This window comes from Perca flavescens, chromosome 10 (genome assembly GCF_004354835.1).
Source record: "Perca flavescens isolate YP-PL-M2 chromosome 10, PFLA_1.0, whole genome shotgun sequence".
NCBI classification, from domain to species: Eukaryota; Metazoa; Chordata; class Actinopteri; order Perciformes; family Percidae; genus Perca; species Perca flavescens.
Window position 1 is genome coordinate 23538400 of NC_041340.1, and position 20000 is coordinate 23558399.

Below are 20000 nucleotides of genomic sequence, written 5' to 3' on the forward strand. Positions count from 1 at the left end.
TCCGTAGAAAGCTCTTTGGTCTTGCCCATGGTGGTGATGTTGGATGCTGGTTGTTTGGGTGTTGACAGGTGTCTTTTATACAGGTAACGAGGTGAGGCAGGTGTAGTCTAAGGTGTAAAGACTAACTGGCTTGTAGGAGCCAGAATACTTGCTGTTTGTCCAGGGGATCAAATACTTGTTTTTCCTCATCAGATGGTTATCAATTTTAATAAATTCATATGATGTGATTTTCTGGAATTTTCTTTGGGATTCTGTCTTTCACTGTTAGAATGTACATATGATTAAAATTGTAGATTTTTCCATTCTTTGTAAGTGGGCAAACCTGCAAAATCAGCAAGGGGTCAAATCCTTATTTCCCCCACTGTGTATGTATATATATATATATATATATATATATATATATATATATATATATATATATATATATATATATATATATATATATATATATATATATATATATTGTGTGTTGTCAAGGAGGTACGTTTATTTTACGATTTTGAGTTTTGAATGTTTTTAGGTTTTAAACACAGATTTGTTGTTCATAATGTAGCATTATCATGGAAAAAATAGGGTGCATGGATGCTTGGATAGTGAGTTTACTGCGTCCTTTTGGTTTTTAAAGCATCAGAGACGCAGGACAAGTACATAGCAACATCACTGCAGTGTATGTATCCTGTTAAGACTCCATGCCATAAGTATGTTCTGAGCAGATGTGCTGTTAAATGTCAAGAACACAAATCACAGTCATTCACAATTGATTGCATGTCAAAAGACCGCTGGCATTACAGCGGGCAGCCATAGAGCCTGGCTGAATATAATCCCACTACTTAAGGTATCAGATTGTACTGAGATAATCACCCATGAAATAGATTCTAGCATTTCTCTTAAAGACTTGGGCATGTCAGGCGGCTTTGTCCAAAGAAATGGATTTTTCAAGGCAGAAGGAGAAGACAAGGACAAACGGATGAATAGAGATGAGAGTGAGCCAAGAGAGAAATAATACTTTTTGACCATTTTCTTTTTTTTTTTACTTTGTCTGTTAGCACTCTAATTTAATTGTGCCATTCTCATATCACAGATTTACTAACACCAATTAAAACCTGTCAAATCGGTGCTTCCAATGTTGAGTGCAGTTCCTGTCAAGCACTATGATTACACAGTGGTTAAAAAAAGAAAGAAACACCATGGCGGTCTGGAGATATTCATCAAAATATGTCATATCTAATATTAATCAGGTCGATTTGACACAAACCTTTTGGATGTGTTATTGCTACTCACTGCTGAAATGTAAATCAAATAAAATGTACAGTGTACAGGCACATGCATTCTCCCTATTAGTCTTCTTTTTGTTCTTATTTAATTCTAATGTTCAGTCTTGTACACTAGCTCTTCTCCTGCTTCTGTCCTCCTCCTTTTGTTGTCACCGCACGCCAGCCTGCAGCACTTTAACCTTTGCCGTTGTTCTCCGTCCCTCAAAGCTGCGCTGCTCAATGCGTCCCCTCCTTGACTGTGTTCAGCTGACAGCCCTACGCCCCCGTGGCTCCCAGGGACCATGGCCCTCCACAAAGGCCCCAGGAGCATCCTCCACCTCCGCCACCAAATTCCCCCAGCCCAGGGAGACAGCCGTAGCAAATCCTATTTTCCTGCAAAAAGCACACACACACACACACACACACAAATGCATGCACATGTTGATTTTTGTCTGGGCTTAGCTGTCATCCTCATACTGTACTTCATACCGCTCGTCTCTCATGCTTTTGAGAGGAAGAGAGAGAGATTCAATAAGAGGTGCTAGAATTTCATAAGCAAATCCTTCATTTTTGTCTTTCTTGGGGGTGTTGTGCTTAGAGAGAAAGACGGGAGATACAAAAAAAAACAGTATAATATATATATATATATATATATATATATATATAATATATATATATATATATATATATATATATATATATATATATATATATATATATATATATATATATATATATATCCAGTGCAGACGTGAAGAAAGGTGATGCTGCTTCAAAAACTGGTTCTTTCTCCTTTTCCATTGTCCACAGGTTGACATTGAAGCTTTAGGCTAGAGCTAGCCATATGGAGAAAATCAAATATCACGATATTTTTGACCAAATACATCAATGTCAATATCTTAGGGTTGACTATTGGCGCTTTCACAAAATATTTACACAGTGAGAGTTTAGATAAATAATCATCAATAATGTGGATATAATGACTAAGTGGGTAAAAGCAAATAATAGAACCGCTAAAACAGTCTGGTAAGTTCAGAAAATGACATCACTTTACTGTCATGTAGCCTTTAAAACCAGGAAAAGACAATACTTATGTCATATCACGATATTACGATATCCAAAATTTAAGATGATATCTAGCTTCATATATCGATGTCGATATAATATCAATAATTGCCCAGCCCTACTTTAGGCTTTTAAAAAACTACTTAAAATAGAGATGGTTATCTAATATGTGCAAATGCTGGCTCTCTTCCCATTGCATTAAACAGTCAGGAACAAAGTTGCACAATATTAGGTGGCAATCAAGGAATGTGGAAGTGATTTCATATTATCTATTAACCAGATCCTCAAGTGAGCCCTTTGCACTGAAGATTTTAAAAGATGTCCCAGCAGCACATGTTGGTATTGTCATTCAACACACAATGGAGTTTTTCAGTTGTGCTTAATGATTTCTTTTCTGTTGTTCCGTGTCCTACCCTTGTAGCCGTGAGCGGGGCCGAGGATGTGGCGCTCTACGTGGGCATAGTGGCGGTGGCTCTGTGTCTGACTTTGCTGCTCATCGTGGTGGTCCTGGTCTACCGGCGCAAGAAGGAGGACCTGGATGCCGACGTAGCAGACTCCTCCATCCTCACCACTGGCTTCCAGCCCATGGGCATCAAGCCCAGCAAGCCAGGTGTGTGGGCACCGCGGCCACGCAGGCCTCCCCCCCACAGCAGTAGGACACTGTTCTTTGTTCTGTTCTACCCTCCACTGTGCGTCCGTCGGTCTGTCCGTCTGCCCACCGTGACTGTGCAGCACTCATCTCCATGTACCACTGAGCCTGCGTTTGTTTGTGGTTGTGAAAGTGGCGTGAATGTGTATACAGTGGTTATTAGTCTAAGCGTGTGTGTGTGTGTGTGTGTGTGTGTGTGTGTGTGTGACACATTATGTTTCGCCACCACCTCATTGTCAGGAAATGCACCCACTCTGTTTACTGCCTGTGTGGAGCCTCTGAGGTTTACCAGCGAGTTATAGAAATACAAGTGTCTGAGTTGGATGGAGATGGGGAACTGGGTTGCTGTGCCTGTGATTCACTGTGTGAAGAAAAAAAAAAATAAGCCTTTATACATTCTGGGTGCTAAGCTGTATCTGAGTTCTGTTTGGAATTGATTGTGTGGTTGCTAAACAGACAGAGATAGAGAGAGGGGATGGGAATTGACTGGCTTTGGCTTGTGTTTGTGTGTTGTCAAGAGTGTGTGCGTGTGAGTCTGTTTTCTGCACCATGTGTCTTTTCTATGTTTGTTTCAGTTTTTGTTGTGTGTTGCGACAGCTTTAGAGAGTGTGAGGTCTGTCTCTGTGATGTACGAACCCCCACCCCCCACCCCTCTTGACTGCCACTCATGAAGTTTCACACATTTGCTTTTGTCTGTTTGTTTTTTTTTCTTCATTATTCAAACAGAGAATTCCCATTTGCTCACCATCCAGCCTGATCTAACCACTACCACCACCAGTTACCAAGGCACCCTACGCTCACGCCATGAAGCCACTGGAAAGTTTTCAATGACCAACGGGCCTCTGCTGGACCCGCTTCCCAACGGCTCGCACACTCTGCACAACGGCAAGCTTACCTCAGACCCTGCTGAGTTTGTGAGCAGGCTGTCCACTCAGAGCTACTTTAAAACGCTGCCCCGCGATGTAGCGAACACCTCCTATGGGACCTTCAACTTCCTGGGAGGGAGGCTGACGATCCCCAACACAGGTGGGTTCTTCATTTAGGGTCATATAGAGCTCTCAGGTCCTTCTCACACACAGTTCGGTTCAGTTGGATTGGACAAAGCAAAAGCTACGTTGTTGCCTTTTAATTTTGGTCCAGTTTGTTTTCTCTCTGGCTTTTTATAAACAAGCTAAGAGCTATAAACCTACTGTAAAGTCGTATGGACTGACGGGTAACTCGTTCATTGGAGCGTTTTGGTGATGTCATTCTGTGTCATAATGGACCGATGTGGGGAAATCAAATGACAGCACATTACTGCACCTGGTGTGTGTTATGTGATCCCTTTGTGACCGGCTTCTCTGGGGGGTCACAAAGAGCTCTTAAATAAATAATAAATGATGAGCGTTATTAGTTGAGACTGCAACTCGCACTCATCATAAATAGACAAATACGTAGTGACAGACAGACAGATACAGGACAAAAAGAGGCATTTTCCACCGTAATATCGAATTGTGGTCCCTTTATTTTTAATGAATGAATTGCTAAACTGACCAACACACCTCTGTTTGAACTCCTTTTCACTCTCTGACATAACAGGAAAAATCCCCACACTCACATGATGATGTGCCTACATGTTATATGATGGTTACCAAATGTTCTTGAAATGATGCTAAAATCACATATCTACTATCGAGACAAGACTCTTTTTGGTCTTGTTTCATTTTAGGATATATGAGGTGTAGTTGCAATTTCAGCTAATAATGCTCATCATCATTTCTTTTTTGAGAGCTCTTTGTGACACTAGAGAAGAAAAAACCCACATGCGGTGCAGTAAAGTGCAGCGTCAGTTGGTGTCAGTCCATGTAGCGCTAATGATGCTGGATGACCGTCCCCAAAACGGTCCAATCGATGAGTTACCTGCCAGTCCATAAGTCTCTTGGTTCATTTGTAATCAGTTGGTGTGAACAGGAAACGGATCAGAACTAAAAGGCAACAATGTGTATTTTGGTTTCTAGGTCCGGACCAGTGTGCTGCTTCCATATGTAATTTGTAAATGTGATTTTATGAGAACTCTAAGATGAGAAGGCAATCAAGGCAACCAAATCTGATACCGAAGAGTAGTTTTCACTCAGGTATTGTTTCAGTGAGCACAGCAATGTAGTCTGTTTTGTGTGAGGACAGGGAGATTTCAGTAGGGGAGAGTGGGGTGATTTGTGCCGGGGGGGGGAGTAGATCCTTGTTTTTGGAAAACCATAGAAGAAATTGGTCATGTGACCACATCATTTTGAAAAGCCATCCATTTTACTCATCCTCCAAAGAAGGGAGACACATGGCATGAGAAGTAAGCACATTTTAGCTTTTTTTTTTTCATTTCAAAGTAAAATTTCTATGATTAATGTTTTTAGATTGTAGTGTCTGAACAATTATAGACAAGTTTTGAAAACATTTCACACATGTTTTAGTGCTTTAGCAGGCTACACAATGAGTCTATAGATTTAGCATGATGTTAGCTCTTAACTGCTGGATCATGCTAGTTTTTCAAACTTGTGGGTCTGGGGTGATTTGTACCAAAGGGCCTGGGTTAAGTTGTGCCAGTGATGAAAGAGTCATCCCTAGAGGTGATGTACTCAAGAAACTACCCACACCCCAAAAACTTGGTGGTACAGCCAGAAGGGAGCAGAAGTTTATATTCCCTTGCAGCATTGACAAGTGGGATGTTAAGTAGTAGGCCAGATCCAGACCACCTAGACCTACATACTCACAGGGGATAACCTGGAGAAGTGAGGAGATGGGCATGCCTCATCAGTGTTTGAGTTAGGCCTACCTGCCATTTGTTTAAATTAGCTAACACTGATTTCAGTTGTTGTTGTTACAGAGAAGTTTTATTAAGTTTTTAAGTTGCCTAAGTCACAATAGGATGATTAGAAATTAGCCTAGTCACTTTATTCTTATGTTACATAACTGACAGACAGCGTTCTATGTATGTCAACAGGCATCTATTGCCAAAGCCTTTTTGCCTGAAATGATTAACAAATATCATATATTGTGTATTTAAGTTGTACAAAATATGACTTATTCCAAGAGTTTAATAGGGTGACAATATCTAAATAAACCTTAAATGAGTAATTTTGTATTGAATTTGTCTTGCTTTCATATAGCATTACAGTTCATAACATTAAAATTTTCTGTTTTACTTCAGAAATCACTGGCACAATTTACCCCAATGTATTCCCCGAAAGGCACAATTTACCCCGCATCAGGGGCAAGTTGTGCCACAAGACCACTTTTTTCCCAAAAGCTATATTTCTGAAACCATTTATTTCAGATCCAAAGTTATTGTTCTCAGGGATGCACCACATCCTGAAATATATGTACATCCTTAAGTTGAAGGCATTACTGTCATGGCTTCACTTTAAAGTCACTTTGAGTAAAAACTGGCACAACTCACCCCACTTTCCCCTAATCCTCTGTAGGATCTGTAAGATGTTCTGTTTGCCGTTATACTCTAAACAAACAACAAATGTTCCTGTTTGTGCTGTTTCTACTAAATGTAGAAATATGTTGGGAACAAGTGTGTTTTTATTTGTAATGCATATTTCATACATTGTCATTGCTTTTTACGTTATATTTACAGAAACTTTGTTACACCTGCATTAATGACACAATGCCTCTGACTGGACATGAACACAAGGTTTTATCAGTAACCGCTGAGTCCCATAAACGTCTCACTGTCTTGTTGAAACCGACCCAGACCATTCAGCCTTCAAATCTCGTGCATGTGGCTTTCCTAATCTGATTGTAGCAGGATACCACTTCAGCACTTCATATAAAGCAGCTTATTACACGGTCAGTATTTTTCTCTGTGATGCAAATTACTTTAAAAGTGTTATAAGGAACAAGATGAGACTATGCAATAAGGGCATGTTTAGCTTGGTGATTAAGGAGGGTTGTGTGTAAAAGGTTCTCCGCTCGTAACTAATTGCCCCTAGTGGGAATAATAAAATTGTTTTGGATTTGAGTTATATATCTAAAAAAGTGACAAATACAAAGAAATCATACAGAAAGCAAGGCCTTTATAAGATGCATGATCAATAACCTACATGTACACTGAACAGCATGAATAGTTAAAACGTTCAGTGCAGTGATTAGATGACTAACTCTAAAATAGAGTGTGCACAAAACGCACTTTACTCTGATTTCTGGAATAAAACCTTGAACAAATTATTCCAATTAGGCCCCTCGCTTATGACATAGCTGGTTGAATTTGTAGCTGATGTCCACAAGTGTCAGCTGTGTGCTACGTGCACGGACAGGAAAAGAGATGGTCCATTAAAGATTAGTCTGATAAAAGATATAAAAAGCCCATCATCTTTAGTCCCTATTTTGCTAGGAGTACAGAGCTTATATTATTCTACTGGAAGACCGTGTTTTCAGTCAGCTCATTGTAGGCTGTCCAGATTAGCCGATGACAGTGCCAGTATCTTGTGGGAGAAAAGGTCTTTCTTCTTGTGTTTTTCCTTGCCATCACTCTCTCTCTCGCTTCTGTCTCTCTTCCGCTCTCTTACTGATATTTCTACATGGATTAACTTAAAGCCGTGTTGACTATACCACGCATTGGCACCCATCTTCTCATTGGGACACAGAAAACAAAAAAATCAGCACTTGCATCCACTCAGAGATATGCAGCACCTATATCAGGCACCTTCACCTTATTCAAACTGATGTTTTTATGGTAAACGGACCCAGTTTACAATCCAGAGACTGTTGAGATTGTGTCACATAGTCACTGTTTGTACCACATTTTAAATAGGATTCTAAGCAGAAGATTTTGGCATGAGAATCGCAACACTAATGCCACAAAATTCAAACTACCTCAATAGCTCTCTCTTCTTTCCAAGGTGCTTTGCCACACTCTCCTGGGGAAGTGTAATTTTCCTAGAGTAGTCCTTTCCATGGTCTCAATTATCTACTCGGTGGCAGACGGAGGACATTTAAACTGCGAAGCTGTGTGTGCTTTTGTCTCAGCTAATTGTTGACCGTGGGGACGCGTGCCGCCTCGGCTGCCGGTGCCGAGATTTGCATCTACTGTACCTGACGGAGGCTGCCTCTGACCTTCACAATAGATTTGTTTTTTGTTTTTTGCAGCCGTACGGTTTTGTTGAGTGGGCTGGCTTCCTTTTGTGAGATGACAAAAGCGTTGTTCAGTCAGAACAAATGAGCCTGTCCCCCTCTTCCTTCCCCCCCCCTCTCTCTCTCTCTGCCTTTGTTGTATTTGCATTAGGAATCAGTCTGCTCATTCCTCCCGAGGCCATCCCCAGAGGAAAGATCTATGAGATTTATCTCACTGTTCAGAGGAAGGAAGATTTAAGGTGGGTCTCTTTAACACTGCCTAACTGGCGGTCTTCCCTGGATGCCACTAGGCTGTTTGTTTTGATGCTCTACTGTTCCATTAGGAAAGGCTTAAGAGTCTGTGCCAGTACTGTGGAGGAGGGATGTAAATAAATAACGCCGCCTTTTACCAGGGTGTGCACTATTTAAGTTAGATGAATTGTTTGGAAAAGCCTGTTTATCTGCCTTACTGCATTCAGTCTCAGAAGGCACAGTCGTTGTAGCATGCTGTGATATTGTTCTGTTGTGACTCACTCATCACAACTACAGTAGGTCCAGCTAGTCAGCGAGTCCAGCAGGCTTTCATTATTTTCTGTTACAGCTGTTAGATCATTTGCTGAGGTAACACTATCATATCCTGCTTACAATAGACCAGTACGATCTCACTAATAACTCAATGAGTAAAAGCACTTTATTTGGAGTCCTTCCCCTCTCTCTCCCTTCTCTCCCTGGTGTAGGTTACCCCTGGCCGGCTGCCAGACCGTGCTCAGCCCCGTAGTGAGTTGTGGCCCTCCAGGGGTGGTCCTGAGCCGGCCAGTTATCCTCAGCATGGACCACTGCTCTGACGCATGCCTCGATAACTGGGCCGTCCGCCTCAAGAAGCAGAACTATGAGGGCACTTGGGAGGTGAGACAGCACTATAACTCCAGCACAAATCCTCCATAGAAAGTCAAAGTTGCCATCCAGTGAATTTGTTAAGTCGTACTGAACTCACTTGAGAGCTTTCCTTGAAAAAGTACAAACTTGGTCAGCAGTGACTTGAAACTGGCACTGGAAAGCACTCATTGCTGTATAGCGGATGTAGTTCTGGCCCAGAACTCATCCACTCTAGCGTTTCAATTATATTGACCATCAGGTGTTTTCACATTGGGCTGGAACAAAAGCATGGAAGATCCGGCTCTCTCCAGCTTAAGAGTTGCTAGGCAACATGTAGTATTCTCCTGAGTGCTCCTTGACTACTTTTGACTGCTGCTTCCAATTACTGAGTTCCCTCCCCATTTTTTTTATCCATGAAATTTGAAAGTGACCAGAACTGCCAGACTCCAATAGGATAGAGTTGGGAAGAACATTTGGTGTCCACACACACACACACACACGAAAACAAATGCTGTTTGAAGCAGTATACACATCTTCACAATCCAGATTGGAAAGGGGTGCTGGTGGGCTTTGGAGTGTTAGTAGGTCTTCTTTCATGTTCGATATTGTGCATAAATTATTCAGCCTCCCTGTGTGTGGTGGCGGTGGGGTGTCTGTGGGATGGATTGGCCTGTCTGAGGCAGAGGTTAGACCAGCACTTTTAATCATCGGCCAGACCAAATATAGCCCAGCGGCCTGACTGCGTGTCCACCAAAAGAAAAAAGTGCCAGGTGGATGAGAGAATGAGAGGGGAAGCAACCACAGAGAGTGTGAAGAGAAGAAAAATGAAATAAAGGAGGAAAAGAGGGAAAGTGGGAAAAGCAGGTAATGTAGATGTAGAGGAATAAAGAGTGGGAGATTGGAAATATGGCCCAGGAAAGAAGAGAAAGACATAAAGAAATGGTGAAAATGGACACGCAGAAGCAGAAGGAGTAGAAATTAATTGCTGGTAGAGTGAGTGCTCAGTGGTGTAATCGAGCCACCTCGCTCTCTGCTCCACTTCAAAGAAATATTAAGATGATGAAAAAGTGAGACTCCATTGTGGTTGCATAGCAAATAAATTGTGTCAATACTAATTCTATTGATGTAGATGGTGTCTGGTTGAATCGATCCTAGAGGGGCTTGCTGGGCATTTGGCAGGCAGAATGCTCTCTTTAGCTGGATTTGGTAATGAGAAGAGTCAGTCAACTGGCATGATTGGATTTTAGAGAAGATTTTGTCACCTTGGGTCCAATTTGTCCCCATCAAATTAGCCCAGAGAGCAGTGGAATCATCTCATAAAACTATCTTGTACTGTGATGGGATATTTTTGCAAGGCTGTCATCTTTAGTTGAGGATGCAGTTGTGATACAGCACTTTAGCTCGGTAACAAAGCAAGAAAAATGCAAGATGTTGCTTCTCTGACATGTTTAAATCTCTTCATTTTTTTCTACTTGGCAAATAAAAGCACCAATTACTTCTGTGTACTGCCTGTTGTTTTTTTAGTTTTTTTTTTAAAACATGTTTCACCATCAGGCAACAGTGTTGTTTTGCAGATAAATTGCCAAGTTGTTATTACTTCTCTTGACAAATCTCAAATGCGGAAGGAAATTCCGGAAATCCCGATATTTACTGCACCTCCTGTTTTTTCTTTCTCCAGCACCATCTACTCTTGCCAGGAATCTCTTTGAGTCTCCTTTCATGTCAATTGAGTACCTCATTCATGCATTATTAAGTAAATTGATGGTATTCTGTAGGATGTGTGTCTTTTTACGAGGAAATGTGTCTTCATGTCAGCATTGAAACAAGAACAAAGTATCCTTTTTTTCTGATCTAAACTGTTACCCAGACATTTATGTAACATGACCTTAAAGACCTTCGGCCTAAATGCCACTTTGTCACACACTGCAAGAGGGACAGAATTTGGGCCCTTGCTTCTGCGCCAAACTACTTTCCTAACAACCCCTTTACAAACACACACCCACACATACACATCAGGTACCCAGGCAAACACATTACCCTTCCCTCCTACATAAATTGGGTGCTTGACCTTCCACCCATGCCTTGTTTTTTTGTTTTTTTCTCCCCCTCGCCTCCTCCAGGACGTCCTGCTGATGGGGGAAGAGCTGGTGTCGGAGCCCTATTACTGCCAGCTCGAGGCCGAGACGTGCCGGCTTTTCTCGGAGCAGCTGGGCACCCTCGCCCTGGTGGGAGAGTCCCTGCACATGGGCGCTGCCAAGCGCCTGAGGCTGGTGCTCTTCTCCGATGCGTACTGCTCCACGCTGGAGTACAACATCAGGGTCTACTGCATGGACGACACACAAGACGTCTTCAAGGTAAATTGTGACAAATGTAGCGCTGCCTTTTATTCTGTTTGGCTGGCAGTTTCTCAGCCTGAGATTGCAGGCGATTGGGCGGTTTCTGAGTGATAGGTAGACTATTATGTGTAATAGCATTGTCTGTCACATTGGAAGGTTAGCGGAAAGCAGTGCAGGCATGTAGGAGTTAGGCATTGCCGTGGTAAATTGAACAATATTCCAGGGTGTGTGATTTGTGGCGCTGACGTTCCCGCCCCCTGAGTCTATTGAAACAATGCATGTGTCCAGATTAATCACGGTATACAGTACAAACTCTTGAGTGTGTGTTTGTGTGCATGGCTACAAAGATGTTTTATTTCTTTTCATGCTGTCAGTGGTTCCGCTTGGCTGCCGTGGGCCAAGAAGTTTCCCATCACTTTGTTCAACAGCATATTTTGCTTCTTTTTTTTTGCTCTCCACATGGACAGAGTATAATCAAGCACTAATGCCTTCCTCCTTCCCCCGAGGACTGCCTCTGAGTAGCCTGTTAAGATTTCATTTGCATGGTTAATTAGTAAATTAAAAGGAGAGCCTGCCCCAATCTTTTCCCAGCAACCCCTGTGCTCTCGCTCTTTCTCTCTCCGCACCTCTCTTTCTCTCACCAAGCTGTTCCTCTCCACAGCCACGAGAGCCACTTCGCACTCAAGTCCACTTTTGCCAGCTTTAATGGCTGACCTCCTTGTGCCGAGGTTCACCACCGGCACAATCTATAGATGGCTGTGGGACATAAACAATGGGAGGGAGTCGGGGCTCGAGCTGAAATTAGCACTCACACATTCAGGGAGCTGAAGATTAGATGGGAACTGTGCACAGGCTCTAGCTGTGGGGTGGGAATTACTAAAACCTCCTAGCTTACATCTGTCTTTTTGTGGCTCAATTCTGCCCCTGCTGCTATCTTTCTCGGTTTCTGACAGCTATTGCATGATAGCAGGCGTGCTCAGGGAAATTGCTGGCTGAGATTCAACGGTGTTCTTAGAACATAGAGAATAGAAGATAATATGTAGAAATAAATGTCAAATGTAGCATACGTATGTACAGCTGATGAAGCTCTGCAGAGGAAGTGATTTGTTTGCAGATATATCAATCCTTTTTGTTCACTCACGATCAAAGCCATTGTAATGAGGGGGGGTTGTCTTTATATATTCAGATCATCGGATGACCCAGTGGTGTTTTGCTGCAGTGTGACTGTTGAAATGACCTTGCACGTCCTGTGTTGGATGCAGGAAGGCTGCTGGTGCACAAAACTCTCTCTCTCTCTCTCTCTCTCTCTCTCTCTCTCTCTCTCTCTCTCTCTCTCTCTCTGTGTGTGAGTGTCTCTCCCTCTGGCTAGCTCTTGTTCTGCTATTCTCCCGATCTCTTAGCCAGGAAAAGGACATCTGAGCTTGTTGACTCAAGCACTTGTGCCGCCATACTCTGCGGCTCCCTCGACGCCCGTGAGTGCATTAACTCCCCGTCTTTCACAACCTGGTCCTGTGGTAAGCCACGGCATCTCCAGGGTTTTGTAGTTTTTAGCGAGTGATTTAGAATGTGGCCCACACTGTTTAGTAATCTTGACTTCACACTGCTCTTGGTGCTATTATGGAGGGAGCAGTTCATTTAGCAAGTACATTAACCACTTTGAGTGGAGATTAAACTTCCCTGGAGAGGTTCAGCCTAATCACTAATCACTATCTTTAAAATGCACCATTTATGATCAGACTTTTCACTATGGCTACCATTAGAGTTAATTGTAGTATGCAACAGTGGTGGAGCAGCAGTAGGTGGTATGGTGGAGTGGCACAGCAGCATTTTTTTATCCTTCAGTTGATTTACAGTACACCTTCAGCACATGTGAATTTTATGACAGCCCCGTTTTTCAGACAAGAAGTCGACTTTCCATGCATTAAACAGGCTGTACTTTCGATGGGAAGAAAAAAAACATTTCTCTGCCTTTTCTGTTGGCTGTTCAGTGGCAGGAAGAACTGTAGAAACCAAATACTGAGGTTTTTTCTCCAAGTCCCCTGGCTGGCTGTCAGTCTCATCTGACAAGCCTCCATCAGCGAGAGTGACACGTACGCACACCCACAAACACGTGCACGCTAATTTTACACAGTATGCACGCTGTACCATGCAATCTCTTATCTCCCAATTACAGCAGATTAGAACCAATGTTATTGTCTTTGATCCTAAGTGTGCAGGGGCTCTGGGGAAAAAGTGACATTTCTGTCTGATGCTTGCCGTATGTTAGCAGGCCTCTGCTGGGACCAATTAAGTTAATATTTAATGTGTGTCCCACTCTTGATGGGCCCAGCCAAGGCTGGCGCGCAACAGAGGAGTCATGATCGGCGTTTGGTAGCGCCCTCACTGTGCACTCGGTTGTTCCCAGCGAGACCTGTGGGAGAGCTCCACTGATGTTCTGCCATCCAACAACTGATTGAAACACCTGCAGTGAACCAAGCCTCCGACCCAGTACAGAGATAGACCTAACACCGTCCTCTAATTAAACTTGAAGGGTGCCGACCAAGGTGTCTTTTTAGGATCTGAACATGGTCCAACTAGTTTTTTTTATTTTTATATTTAGCTACGATATTCAGAATCTGTCAGCTTTTTTTTTTTTTTTTTTTAAAAAAAAGAAAATCCTCAGTATGTTTACCACTGAGCATAATCCATGTTTGAATAGTAGAACAATAACAAAATATACTGGGGTTTATTGATAACCAAATGTTCTTCCTTTACACCCACATGTCTGTTTTGTAGGGCCATTGAAAAAACATGTAGAATGATTTATAAACCACCCACTTTCTGTCAAATGTATTATTATTTATTTTATACAGAGGTAGAAACACAAGTCAGTTTTTCTGTACTGAGTGCTTGACTTTTTGAGGGACCACCATAAATACTAATCCAGTAGATTTAGCAATAAATATCTGGATTTTTTTTTTTTTACATGTTATGGCTCTATGGATGGCAATGTTAATCCACCAATTTTAAATATCTCAACAACTATTAGATGGATTGCCATACATTCATGGAGAGGATAAATCCTTCTGACTTCTCCTCTCATGCCATACAAACAAATGACATTCAGCCTCAGTTGATTTACAGTGTGTTTAGTGCTAATGCTTTAAGCAAATGCTAGCATGCTAACACAACAAACCAAGATGATTAACATGGTAAACATTATAGCTGTTTAACATCAACATGTTGGTGTTTTCATTGCGAGCGTGTTAGCATGCTGGTGTTAGCAATTAGCCTAAGTGTAGTCTCACAGAGCCGCTAGCGTGGTTGACTCTTTTATCATCATTGTAGTGAGTTTAAGTGGCATTTAACAGCCATAAAATGTCCCAAATGGTGAGAAAATGTTTTAGTTAACTCTTTGTACTCCCAGTATTGTATTTCAGACTACAGAATTTACGCTTTCATCAATATTCATGTAATAAGGCCAATACATTCAGCTTGATTGTAAAAAAGTGTGTTCTGGTGTTAAATTTGTGTTTAATTGCAGTCCAACTGGTTAAACAGTGGCTCCTGGAGTCTTTTATACAGTGTTTGACCTCAAGCAATTATTCTTATTTGGGTATAAAAGGGCTCATAAACAGTTTATGTGCTCCCTCCACTATGACGTTTTCCTCCTAAACTCCTGAGCAGCAAGCTACATTTGAGCAGAAATGTTTTACTTTTATGTATCGGAGGAGAGAAAACCAGCATGTACAGAGAGTAATACAGACAGTTTTTCTGATCCCTCCATCAGAATAGTTACTGGCAAGAAATTCTAGGGGAGAAAAAACAGAAGAGCATAGGCCAGTAATTGCTGCCAGTAAATGAAACAATGACAGTCAGCTTTATCACTGAGCCCAGCAGAGAAATTGTTTCCATATTATATTTCTGTGTTCCTGCGTGGTGTTTTTTCTCCCGTTCTGCTCTGTGATTTATCAGGCAGTATGTGCATCTTTTCTCTAGCAAACACAGTCACCATTTATAACTGAGCAGACAAGTCCCTTCTATTTGTAGTTATTAATCAGAGTTGACTGTAGCGGGCACGGCCACTGGAGCTCAGACTGATAGACTCTCAGTCAGAGAGGAAAAGCCTGTCACGTCCTGCTGACAAATACACAGATTTATGGAGCCCACATAGCCAGGCTACTCTCTATAAACAAATGCATTTGCCTGAAAAGAGTAGCTCTGAAAACGGATCGTCGCTACGAACGCCCATTTTTAAACACAACATTGCTAAGAGTGGAGGGGTGAGGACGAGTTTATGAGGATATTAAAGGCTGTGTATCTCTATGTTTCAAATGACATGTAGTTTGACTAATTAACTGATCAAACGTTAGTTATTATCCCCATCACAGCCAGTTAAGTTAATCGGTTCATTACACACCAATCCAGAATAATAAAAGACCACATGTAGTGGCTTGACCTTGCTGTGAGGAAAGTAGCCTATTTTAATCTGCAGCTTTGAACCAGTCCAGTTCTTATTATATATTTATAATGATGATTTGTTTAGACTGTTTCTTTCCTGCATCCGATGGCTGGCTGGCTGTTTTTGTTGCAAGAGAGAGCTTGGTGCAGCCACTAACCTCTTTCTGTCAGCACCAGCCCGAAGAGATTAGCTGTAGTGTCTCTTGTTTCCCAGTGGAGCCCAGCCCCAGTCCATCACAGGCCCAGCTCTGGTCCGAGCCGAGAGGATGAGGGGATGGGTGAGGAGATGAGTGAGGGTGGGAAGGGGGTTGAAGTCATAGAAAAACTGTGGCCATGATTGCAGTAATCCTGTTATCTTTCCTGCTAAAGCTGGCCACTCGAGTGACCTGGAGACACAAATGTTAAGCTGCCTCTGTCTCTCTTCCCTCTCGCTCTGACTCTTTTCACTCCTCCCTGCTCTATCTCACTCTCTTTAGCCAGCCTCATTGAATGTCAGGGGGTGGTCTTGGCTCTAGCTGACTCTAAATTCACAGTCTTCACACACACCGCAGGCTATCTCGAATTCCGTCAGAACAAAAGGGGTTTTTCTCCTGCAGTACTTGAACTTCTCGCCCATCTCATGCATCTTAATGTGTCCACGGTTGTACAGGGTCAGAGTGTCTGTGGAGAAACTGCTCTTCTGATCTGCACTGACTGGAAACACAATTTAGCTCCGAGTTGATGATTAATATGTGATTTGATAAACTAATTCAAAACATTGCATTGTTTTCCAACCCAGAGTAAATGTGGTAACATTTAGCTTCTCATCTATTAGCTCGCTCACACTGTCATTTGTTAACAGGATAATGGGGCGTAAAGAGGGCCATTATTCTCTCAGTCCAGAACATATGCTGAAACCCTGCACACAAACGCACAATATACACACACACTCACAGGCACTCAGGCACACATAAACAATACACAAGCGAGACAGTGTCATTTCAAAGCAAGGACATGTCCACACTACTGTAGATGCTGTGTATTTTCCCTCAGTAAGCTCAGTGTCCCTGTCAGCTAGCAGGCGCGCCATGCCCTAGACCCTGTTTGATTGTAATCCTGGCGTGTCAGCCCTGAACCTGATGGACTGCTAGAATGGCGAGTTAGTATTCATTCTAGTAGCAATATGTTGATAATAAGATAATTGGCATTCTGCACGCTTACTCTTGCTAGCAGGCCTAAATCTGCTGCTATAGGTCAAAGACCTGATCAAAGTCCACCAGCCCCAATTTGCAATGCTAATCGCCCCCAACAAATGATTGTGTTTAAGAACTGTATTAAATGAACCCTTACAATGTGCCTTTTGTCTGCGTAAAAGACATAATAGCAGAGGGCTTTTAATTCTGTGGAGAATGCGCTGCCCCCTGTTATTAACTCATTAGACCTCGACGCTTTGATTCAGAGCCATTGTCTGACCTTCCCACTCTGAGTAAGTGGGCCGGGTAACATCACAAGGCTCCGGCATGGCAGCACAGTGAGGAGAATGTTCCAGCCGGCTACATGGAGTCAGATCATTGTACATCTTTAATGTCCTGTGGCAATTGGGTGAAAGGAATAAACCAATGTAAATGCAGGAATCACGATGGATAATCACAGGGGGCATAATATTCATGTTAACAAGAAGCTAAGCATTAAGCAAACACGGAAATTAGCAATGCGCTGAGCAAACATGGAAATGCAATTCTTGGGCCGAAGCAAAAAAAAGTGCTCATTCAGTGAAGGAGAGAGCACATCAAATAACAAAAGCAGGTCGAGATTCCAAATGATAATTAACAGCTTTCTTTCCATTATAATTGGAATCAGTCTAGAACATTCCTGGTAAAGAGGGCAGAAAATTGAATCTGTGTTGTGCAGATAGAAATTACTGCCATTCTCCACCTTAATTAGATGTCTTTGCTGAAATCAAACCATGGGCAACCATGCTGGCATGCAGTGCTCAACATATGGCTTCTATCTATACACACGTCTCCCTCTCGGAGCCTTTGTCTTTGAGATGTGTCTCCTAGACTCCAAGGTGCATTCTGGCTGCCTGTTTTTCCCTCTGCTGCCATCTTGTTTCCCTCCTCAGACAGATTAAAGAACATATCTTATTTCTGAGGTCTTCTCACACAACTAATTTCAGAGGTCGGTTTTCCTCTTTTGTAATATGCTCTTCTGATCGGAGGTAGCACATGTGAACTCCGTCCAAAGTATTGGATCCTTAAAGACTTGTTCAGCACAAAGCATTCAGCTCAAAATAAATTGATAGATCAGAGGAAAATTCGGCGGATATTATCATCCCATTCCAGATGGTCATTTGGATGGCAACAAATGGTCCACTGAGCAAGTCCCACAGAGATTAAAATATTAAGCATGCATTTACAAATCTCTCCTGGCACAAAAACAAAAATGAAATTAAGGAGATTCACCATGCGAGAACAATGAGCAGTTGACTAATGGCTCGTTCACTTACTTCATCACAGCCCAGGTAGCTAGTAGGCCGGGAGGGCTGCAGTATTTGCATGCTAATGCAGTTGCTGGAAGCTGGGCGCGCACACACTGAGGCAGGGGATCAACCTTGTAGTGACATTAAAGCTCTGTGGGGACGAGTCGGTCCAGCCCGTTGCGGCCGCATGCAGCGACACAAAGATGTACTGTACCGTACCCCTGCCTCATGCTCATGCTGTGTATCATTTTATTTAATTTCTTTATTTATAAGGACAACGCTAATCAACATTTCTGTAAATGTGCCAGACCAGTGTAAGCCAGCTGGCTAATTTTTAAATGTAGTCCTTTGGCGAAATGTCTTGATACCAATAAGGTGATAATTAAAATGTACAAACGGAAGACAAGAAGACGCCATAAAGACAGCAACAGCAACATAATAAGCGTTCTCAAGACACCATGCAAGCCATGAAATATTAGTACAGCAACACATAAACACTGTCCACTATTCAGTACATGCAGCCATGCAAGCAACACAAAGCCAAGCAACACCAATTATAACCAGTTTCTGACACATGCGAACATGCAGAGTCATAGACAAATAAAATGCAACAATCACGATTGAGATTTTGATTAAAAAAAAAAGTTAAAAGATGCAGTTACAATGTTGGTAAAATGATGGTATGACACAACAAACACATACGACATGCACCACAGAGAGTGTGTGTGTGTGTGTGTGTGTGTGTGTGTGTGTGTGTGTGTGTGTGTGTGTGTGTGTGTGTGTGGACAAATTCTTGTTCCAAACTGTACCGTTTTGTGTGAGTGATGATGCACCATAAAAAGTGTGAACACAGTTATGGATTGTTCTGCACATTTTCACTTACCTCTGTGACTGTGATGGTAAATGTGTTTGCTCCTCTCCCTGCTCTTTCATCAGGAGGTGATGCAGATGGAGCGCCAGCTCGGGGGTCGACTGATTGACGAGCCTCACGTCCTGCTTTTCAAAGACAGCTACCACAACCTGCGCCTGTCCATCCATGACATGCCCCAGGCGCACTGGAGGAGCAAGCTGCTAGCCGGCTACCAGGTGTGTTGGCCTGGCCTGCGGGGCCGCAAGGGGCGGGGAGTCGCTCCGAATCAGAGCCAGAGCACGGACATGTAATAGAAGTGCCTGGCTGAATCTGTCAAATTTGTGTGTCAGCAGTTATAGGGCTCTCTAATGTGTTTGTTTGTATACTCAATTTAAAATCCATGTTGTCTCGAGTTATTTTAAATTAGCCATCCAAAGAAATTAAAAAAGAATGGAGTGCGTGTTGGCAAAAGCGTAGCAATGTTACTGAGTAATCAAAAGTTCTTCAGCAACAACTTTTCATTGTTAATGAGGGTCTCTCTTTAAAGTTGTTTTTAATTCGAGTTTTAATTAAGTATGTTTTGGTTTGGCTTCACTTCACTTTAAAGATTCACACAAAGGAGTGTTTTTCAGTCTGTTACTGCAGAACTCCTCTGTCCAATAACCTTCCTATTCTTGGCACTGTGTGCAACTTTAAGCCGTTTGCTGGGAGCCGAGGGAACCTTTCGGGTGTGTGTGCACCGAGTACATGTTTTCGTCTGCTTCTGCTTCTGCGTAAGGGTGTATATGTGTGCACAGCTGGGTTGTGTGCACTAACCCAGAGCTGTAAGCTGATTGATTATCCTCGTGGTCGCGCTCTCAAAGGGAGCTCAGATGAAATATAGAGCAGTATGTAAATATCCAAAACTTCCCAACCTAAATCTTGGAACCTCTTCACCTCTACTGCACTCCCCACACCTGCGTGGCCCACTGCACTGCAG

General features: G+C 42.5%; 1 protein-coding gene across 4 annotated transcripts in view; it reads left to right on the forward strand.

Annotated features, from left to right (window-relative positions):
• Nucleotides 1-20000, forward strand: part of unc5a (unc-5 netrin receptor A) — a 144399-nt gene that overhangs the window by 116949 nt on the left and 7450 nt on the right. For 2 of the 4 annotated variants that reach the window (XM_028589495.1, XM_028589496.1), the window contains exons 7-12: nt 2740-2970; nt 3694-3993; nt 8231-8318; nt 8796-8964; nt 11055-11288; nt 19108-19257. In XM_028589495.1, coding sequence (XP_028445296.1) covers nt 2740-2970; nt 3694-3993; nt 8231-8318; nt 8796-8964; nt 11055-11288; nt 19108-19257 — 1172 coding nt within the window. The remainder of the gene's footprint in view (nt 1-2739; nt 2971-3693; nt 3994-8230; nt 8319-8795; nt 8965-11054; nt 11289-19107; nt 19258-20000) is intronic. The other 2 variants (XM_028589497.1, XM_028589498.1) reach the window with 1 other exon arrangement.